Genomic DNA, 8,467 nt, shown 5'->3' with positions numbered 1-8,467 from the left:
ACTCAATTTCTGGTAGTTCTTTGTGATTTGCTCTGATCATTTTTGTTGTAAGCCTCAGTCCCTCCAAATCAGATCCCCAATATCTTCAGATAGTCTGGAATGACTGAAGGGGATGGTGGTCCAGTTGGACAAGTTATCAAGGAGCATTGCCTCGCTCTTCTGGTTTAACCTGGTGCAGAATGCAGACTCAAAATAGCTGCAGATGCTGCTCAGTATGGGGACTGGACAGAGGACAGTTACAGCATCCATGTATAGGGGTGGCTTTGACCTGAGTGCCTCCAGTGCCTGGCACCATCACTCTTCATGCCCTCATCCTTCCTGATGGATTTAGCAAAAAGTTCTATGCAGCACACAAATAAAACTGGAGAGAGTGGCAATCCTGTCTAACTCCAGACTTGATGGGGAAGATATCTGTTTCTCCTATGTGGGAAGGGAAAATTTGGTGGGTTCAAAGAGCAATGAGTCTGGACACAGGCTGAACACAGGAAGGATCTTTATTAAAATTCATGTAAGGAGACCCATAGTTACTTATTTGACACAGAAAGTGGGATGAGTCAAAGGAGAATTTATTGAGGGTGAGGACAAGTTCTGCCAGCCAGTGGTGGTAAGGGGGACTGGCTGGGTCTGTTGTCAAGGAAAAAAATTAAAGCTTTGATACCTTTGGTATGGGGATGTAGGTTTATAGTGATTGGATATCCATGGTTAAAATGGTCAAATTCAGGGAACTGGAAGTTGAAGTGATGGAGGGCATGTGAAGTATTGTGGATGTAGGTGGGGAGGGACTAGACTGGGGGGACAAAAAGGAGTTGAGGTAAGCAGATACCAGCTTGGTGGGGCAGGAACATGCGGAAACGATGGGTCTACTGAGGACAATTGGGTCTGTGGATCTTGGGCAAGAGGTAGAACTGGTAGTGCAGGGTTGGGAAATAATAGCATTGGAAGCTATGGAATTGAGATGACCAGATGTGAAGTGGTCAGAGATGCAGTGTGAGAGGGTAGCTCAATGTCATGTTCAAGAGTTAAGTATGAGGAGGTGTCTGAGAGCTTCCCCTCATCCCCCAGGGTAGCCAACCTTTTAATTTTTAATCTTCAATTTAGACATACAGCATGGTTACAGGGCATTACAAGCCACATATATATACCAGGAGCGTAGGTTAATTGGGCGTCATGGACACATAGGCCGAAATAGCCTGTTAATGTCTAAATTAAAAATGTAAAATTAAAAGGTTGGCCACCCCTATGTCTCATTTTCTCTTGCCCTGACTCTCTCTTTCCCTTTCCTCCAGGTCAACATTAACAGCTATCTACCTCCTTGATCAATTCTCGCCTTTCCTCTCTCATCTTCCTATCCATTTCCTATTGGCCTGTGCACCACTCCCCACCCTTTCTTCCCTCCGTCCCAGCCTTTTTATTCAGGCATCCATTTTTTGTTCATGCCTTGAGGAAGGGCTCAGTCCTGAAATGCCCACTGGACGCTGTATGACCTATGGAGTTCCTCCAGCATTTTTGTTTTTTTTTAAAAATACAATCACATCTGAATACTTTTGTGTTTTGCTCCTTATTGACTTGTACATCAGGGTTACGTTTAGATTGGTAGAGACAAACACGCTCATCGACATATCAGCTTTCAACCACACTATTTACAGTAACCCTTCATTATATCCATGTATTATCTCCCAGTATCAGTTATTGTGGGGACAGGTGAGCACTGGTTTAATACAGATGCAGTCCACTGTAACTAACAGTGAGCAGGTGGGGCAGAAGTAACGTACTTTGTAATGATACTTGTTGCTTTTGAGCACTGTTAACCCAATAACCCCTTTCCACTGACATCCCAGTTGGAAGCCCTTTGTGCCATTTCCACTGGGCCACCCTTAACTGGGGCACTAATTGCTTTTCCACTGAACACACTCATCCCTGGGGATCAACTGGAAACGGGTGACTGTCCATTTTCCACTGATTTTATCAGCACGCGGCATCAACCAGGGATATGAGTAGGGGTAGAGACGGTTAATCCCTGGCGTGAAATGACATCCTTTGACGCCAGCGTTCGGACAGTGTTTCTTTTCCACTGGACCCTGTCCCAGTAAATTCCCAGTTAATTCCTGGGTCAGGGTGCCAGTGGAAAAAGGGCTACTATTGAAATCTTTTCAACCAATTGGGCTAGATCAAGGGAGCTATCTTGATATTCTTTACAGTGATCCAATAATCCAGTCCTATAAATAAACAATAAAAGACTGACTCATAACTGCAACCATTTAAGCTTTATTTTCTGTATTCTGGCACAATTAAGATTTGAGATAACATAAATATGCACCAGATTGAAGTATTTCGGATATCCTGAGGCACTTTGAATTGTAACATAGCATTCACTGCTTCTCCAAGAAAACTCGCACCGCTAGTACACGTTATGTTTATGTTGTAACAGTGAAAAAAACGTGGCAGAGTTTGGAAATATATTGTGTCGAGCGATGTTTGAACCATCGAGGGAAAGAGACAGGACCACAAAATCTTATTTTCAACGAAATTGGAAGCAGCTAAAGCAATGAACAGTGCGAGCACTCACTAAGTACAAATAAAAGGAAATCTCCGTGTGTTGGTTTAGCCAAGGGCACCTTTACTCAAGGCACCTTCTTCGCTCGGTGCATCTTCCTCCACCTGACGCCTTAATTTTTCTTGCCTCGATCTCCTTTTCTCGGGTATCGGCCTCTGTGCATCATGCTTCACTTTTCCCTGGTTATCAGTCTCCCGAGTCCGTGTCCTACTCCCACCCTGTCCTCTTTACACCCGCTTCTTTTTCCTCTACATTCCCAGTCTTGACTAAAGTTTCGCACTGAAACGTCTTTAGTTCTTTTCCTCCCACCGATGTTGCTCGACCCGCCGGGATACTCCGGCCTTTTGTGTGGAGGTTCAGATTCCAGTCTCTTTGTGCGTCTCCAGTACAATTCACCAGTTAAGTAGGGAGCCATTTGGAAAAGGAAAAATGACACAAGTTTCTTTTGAATCAAACCCCGCTAAAAAAAAGTGTTAGTAAATGCAATAAGCTTCGGCGTTGCAAAATAAAACTACGGATACAAGAAAACTAAACTAAAAACAGAAAATGTTGGGAAACTCAACAAATTGCGCAGCGTCTATGGAAAGAGAAACATTAACTTTGCTTCCCTTTTTACAGATACTGGCTGACCTGAGTGTAAAAAATGTATTTTTTTTTACATCGAATCAGAAACTAATTCCTCTCGCCAGAGTTTGTTTTTTGGTCATTTTGTAAATACAGTTGCTTCGGTATGTGTGAATTAACTCGCTGTTAAACAGCTCCGGCAGGAGTTCCTGGTGAAAATTGATGGCTCCCTCTCTCGCCACCATGTTCGAACACATATAAATTGTGGTTTTCTCATTGCAAAGGTGCAGAAGTGTTCGTAAAAGGTCTGGAAACTGGGTCGGGCTGTACACAACGTCTGACGCTAGAATGAAATCAAAGTCGGACGGATAGGTGTCCTGATCAGTCCCCCAAGCGAGAGCACTGACTTTCGAACGGTGCCTGCACCTGAGTGGGATGTTGGCAGAGACGTTGTACTCTATTTGCTCCAAAACGCATGGTCTGTCCGTTAGAGTGACATCTCCGCCTGAGGGAGACAAATCAGACAATGGCTATTACTTAGATCCACGATTTATGGTAAAAATTCTGGCCATAAGTGAAATCTACGCAGAATTAGATCCCGATTAACAAGACAAAGAGCCAGACAAATCGAGAATTTACCCAGTAGCACTGCCAAGATCCCCACAATCCCCGTTCCAGAGCCCAGTTCAATCATCTTCTTCCCTGTAAAATTAATCTTTTCATTCTCGAAGTAGCGACAGAGTACAAGCCCCTGGAGGAAAAAAAAACACACACACATGTACACGCGCATTAATACTAATCCAGTCGCAAAGTTCGCGAAGCATCAGGGAGAACGGGATGGTGAAAAGTTTGGGTGGATCCATTGTTAAAAGGCCCCTTTAACAATTGGTCTGGAGTGGCTTTGATCGAGTGGGTTCTGGGGAAAGGAAGGAAGTGATTGTAGTGGTGGTAGCGGCGGGGCTAACGACTCTTGGGTGCCTGTTGAAGGCCTCGAGACGTTACTTTGTTTAAGGCAACATCTGATTCAGATTCAACATCGTTCAACCTGTGCATGATCGATCGCCTTGTTGTAATCTGGGCATTCTCTGTTGAAGTTATTTATCCAAAAAGAACTCCAGCGGGTTGGACATCGAGGACATCTGAAAGAAGACCCCCACCACCCAGACCATGTCTTCACTCTGGTACCTCGTGAAAAAGGTACAGGTGACTGAAGAGCACCCAGTGGCACAAAGTCATCTTCTTCCCCGCTGCCTTTAGATTCCTGAATGATCCATGACCCACAGACACTGCCTTACTTTGACTTTTCGAGCACTATTTTAATGTGTTGTTGTAAGGTGATTTATATAAATGTTTGAACTGTGTTGCGGGGAATATCGTGACTTGCTCAAGACAATACATTCTGATTCTGAGATACAGAGACAGCAAGAATGAAGGAGGAAATTCATCCTTGCAGAATGTAACTGCAGAGATGTGGTGGTTGGATGGGAGATGCGTCCCCAGAACAGGTCGGGTCAGTTATTATACAGTGCTCAGCTCAGTCCAGATCACAGAATCCTCGCTCTCGTTCTTCCCCAGAATCCCAGCGGGCGTTGCCCTAAAGTTTTATTCCCTCATTCTTATCCCCTGCGGTTACGGCAACTTTCGTTTCATCCCTTCGACTGGAAGCAGGCGCAGACTAAATGTCGCTTCAAACACGAGTACGGAGTCCAAAAGTGTTGCGAACCTGATGCAAATTTAACCTATTTTGTGGTTCATGAAGGAAAGGCAGAGAGAGCGGGACCGCAAGGGATGACAATGTGAACTATATGTTAGTTGAGAGTCCATTGAGAAAATGAATGTGTGTTGAGAGGAGGATGTGCAGAACTTGCAGGCAATGATCGGTATCGCTGTACCGGGTTCCGGTTACCCATTCCTGGGAAGTGATTTTGTTTGAAGCAATATTCAGGCCAGGTCCGGTTCCAGTAGAAAGGACAAATGATACTGTAAATAGTACCGTAACCAGGATGAAATTGCGTGGGCAAGGTTGTCGATCGTATTGAACTGTGTGCAGATAAACATTCCGTACATCTCTGCCAGTAAGTTACAAAATAGGTGCAAATTCACACAATGCATTTGTTACAGGCTGTTAGACTCACGGGTTCCCAAACAAAAGCAGAAACGCCAAGATACGCTCCCTTAAACGTCGTGATCTTCAAAAGGTGTCCACTGAACTCGATTTGCTGCTCTTCCTTGTGGAACGAGAGGCTGTTATCCTCAGCGTGGCTCATCCTCTGATTTCCCGTTATCGATGTATACCAGTTTAAGGCGTATGAGGCTACCAAGTTTTATTCCCTCGCGAAAAAAAAGAGAGGTTTCTGATGCAGAAACGCCCGGATTATTCGTTTTTAACCGCAGGATGGGATTCGCGGTATAACATTGATACAACGTGCATGTTTTCCAACATCCGCACAAACTGTTGATCATGGAAATTGCAACAAATTGAACCCCCTATCTTGTGGTGATAGAGACATTACATTTACTTTGCTAAATGCCACCGACACTCATCAGCGACGTCCATTCGGAATTGTAATAATATTGGTCTAATCTGTCGCATTTTAAGATCGTTTTACATAATCCAGAGCCACACGTTGCTTCTGATAGTTAATCTTCGAAAACAATCCAATAAATTCAAATTTTGATTTTTAATGTTGAAGAAGTTGCATCCAAATGTTTTCTAACTCGTTCCAAACTGGTTATGCACGATACGTCCCGAAAGAGAAAGCTGGTGGGGAATTGAAATGCGCATTAATTTGCAGCGTTATTTTTTAAGACACGGAATTTGTTATAAATTGTTGTTCGCCAGTTATTTCACCCCAATAAACAGACACTTGCTGATCATTATTTCAATAATGACACCAATAATAAGACAAACTTGGGAGTGAAGTGGGGTGCGAGGGAGGCTTTGAAAGTTGCCAGCGGAGTCTGAACCAGCTGGAAAATGGACTGCCAAATGATCAATGGAACTTAATGCGGACAAATATGAGGGGTTGCGCTTTCGGAGGACAAACCAGGGTAGCACTTGCGTGAAGTTTGTAAAAGGCAGGGAATATGGAGCGTGGTAGAATAGAGGGCGCCTGGGAATATAGATAGATACGATTAATTTGAAGTGGCGACACAGCCCGTTTGCCACAGGTTGGAATACTATGTTTAAGTTGTATAAGACGTTGGTGAGGTCAACTTTGGAGTATCGCATGTAGTTTTGCTGTCCACAGAGGCTGGGTGAGACAAGAACTAGAAGACATAGGGCAAGGATGAAAGTTAAAAGGTTTAAGTCGAACATCAGGGTGAATTTCTTCTCTCAGGTGGAGACAAGTTGCCATTGGTGCCCGAATTCTGTCATGCCAATCCATCTTCGGAGTTTCTTACTACTCCAGAATCATTGCATATATCTGACTTCTCTTGCTTCGATTCCTTGCCATTGAATCTGGAATGTGGGCATCCGTGACAAGTGCAGTATTTATTACCATCTACCGCTGCCTTTTGGAAGGTAGGGATAAGATGCCTTCTTGAAACACCGTTAAAGGTAATCCTGCTTAGTTGTTGAGTAAGGATCGGCCATGTGTTGAAAGGGGACCTGCAAGTCGTGACGTTTGTCCTTCTTGTTGGCACAGGGCATGTGAATAGGAGGTGCAATTAAAGCCGACAGGAAAGGTAACCTCAATGCAGTTTGCAGACTACAAACGACTGCAACCGTGCACCATTTGTATGAATGGTTAATATGGTGCCAATCAAGGTCATATTTTCCTGGATTGTTTTGGACTTCTTCCTTAGTCTTGTTGGCGCTACCCTTTGCCAGGAAGTACAGAACATTCTACCCTATAGATGGTTAATAGGCTTTGGGGTATCAGGAACTGAGTCACACTGCTGGATACCCAGTTTCTAATCTGCTCTTGTGCCCATGTTACTTATTTATCGGGTCCAATTCAATGCTTGTTCATTGCTGGTCCGACCATTGATGGTGGAGGACTCAGAAATGGGAATGCCATGGAACGTTAGACTCTTTCTTGGTAGGGAACTTGGCACTTTTCGAACACCACTTGAATGTTATTCAGATGCAGTGGCATATTAGCGTGGGCTGTGTCCACGAGCAAGGACTTGTCTATCCGTCTGAGTCCATTTTCCTGTGTAAGGAACGATTCCAACGATCGTTTTCTCTTTGCTCATTGATTTCAGTTTTACCAAGATATCTTGAGACCAAACCTGATCCAATATTGCTGTGGTTTTTGTATCAAGGGGAGTGGCACTCTCTTCACCTCAGGAATTTTGTTCTTTTGTTCACACATTAATAGAGAGCACATTTTCCTGAGGTGTACAGGCCTGTCATGCGGTCCGAAGATGCATCGTCTTCGAAAAATTCAAACTCGGCTATTGGTGGGTAAGTGCCTCTTGCGAACATCACTTTCATAATCAGGAGTTGAGTGATTGGACGGTAATTAGCTACAGTTGTCCTATTGTGTTGTTTGTGAACAGATTATGCACGGTGTGGGATAGAGGGCAGCTACGGATCGATTTGTTTCTGAAGCGCAAGTCCTCAGTGATATTATCTGACATTGCATGGTCGATAGCCTTCGCTGTATGCAATACTCCTGGCCATTTCTTAATATCACAGAGTGAATGAAGGGATCTCAGAAGGAAGCCATGTTATTACGTATGTTTCAGCGGTTTGTTCAGCACTCGTTGAGGTGCTTTTAGAGTCTCTGCCCCTTCTCACCATCCCCAATAAGCTTTTTCATTTATTCCACCATTCACGATCACGGATCTTCGACCCCATCAATAGTTGTGAGATTCATTCACTTGACAGAGAGGTGTCGGTATGAATAAAAACTCAAAAGTCCACATGGCGCTCTCAGTATAATCTTGCCTGTTCTAATTGGACATTAGGTTCATTTCAATCGAGCTAGGCAACCTTTTGTTTAAATTTAGAGTTACAGCATGGTAGCAGGCCCACGAGCCCGTGCCGCTCAAATCCACCAATTAACCTGCAAACCCCGAATAGTTTTAGAGAGTGGGAGGAAACCAGAGCACCCGAAAGAAACCCATGGGTAGAACTTACAGATAGCGGGGGATTCGAACCCGGAGTCGATGGCGCTGTAATAGTTGAGCTAATCACTATACTAACCTTATTCTTCATATATTCATTTCTATGGCAGCGTGAGAATATCGCAATGCCGTTTACCTGATTTCCCAATGTTTCCTTATCATTGATCTCATTGAATTAGAATTTTTGTTTCCCAATGCCATTTACCGTCCTTATAACCATATAACCAAATAACTACTTACAGCACAGAACAGGCCAGTTCGGCCCTACTA

At 43.9% G+C, this 8,467-nt stretch overlaps 1 protein-coding gene across 2 annotated transcripts; it reads right to left on the bottom strand.

Annotated features, from left to right (window-relative positions):
• Positions 1–2,245: 2,245 nt before the first annotated feature.
• Positions 2,246–8,467, bottom strand: LOC138753809 (EEF1A lysine methyltransferase 3-like). Of its 2 annotated transcripts, none has more exons than XM_069917239.1 (3): positions 8,211–8,467; positions 3,758–3,869; positions 2,246–3,623 (listed from the first exon to the last, which is right to left on the bottom strand). In XM_069917239.1, the coding sequence occupies exons 1-3, from the start codon at positions 8,286–8,288 to the stop codon at positions 3,220–3,222; spliced, it is 594 nt and encodes a 197-aa protein (XP_069773340.1). In that variant the 5' UTR covers positions 8,289–8,467; the 3' UTR covers positions 2,246–3,219. The 2 variants fall into 2 exon arrangements, with proteins under 2 accessions (XP_069773340.1, XP_069773339.1); XM_069917238.1 differs by lacking the exon at positions 8,211–8,467 and adding an exon at positions 5,254–5,574.

The sequence above is a fragment of the Narcine bancroftii genome, chromosome 2, assembly GCF_036971445.1.
Source record: "Narcine bancroftii isolate sNarBan1 chromosome 2, sNarBan1.hap1, whole genome shotgun sequence".
Taxonomy (NCBI): Eukaryota; Metazoa; Chordata; class Chondrichthyes; order Torpediniformes; family Narcinidae; genus Narcine; species Narcine bancroftii.
The sequence above is the reverse complement of the archived record's forward strand: the minus strand, read 5'-3'. Positions and strand labels throughout refer to the sequence as shown.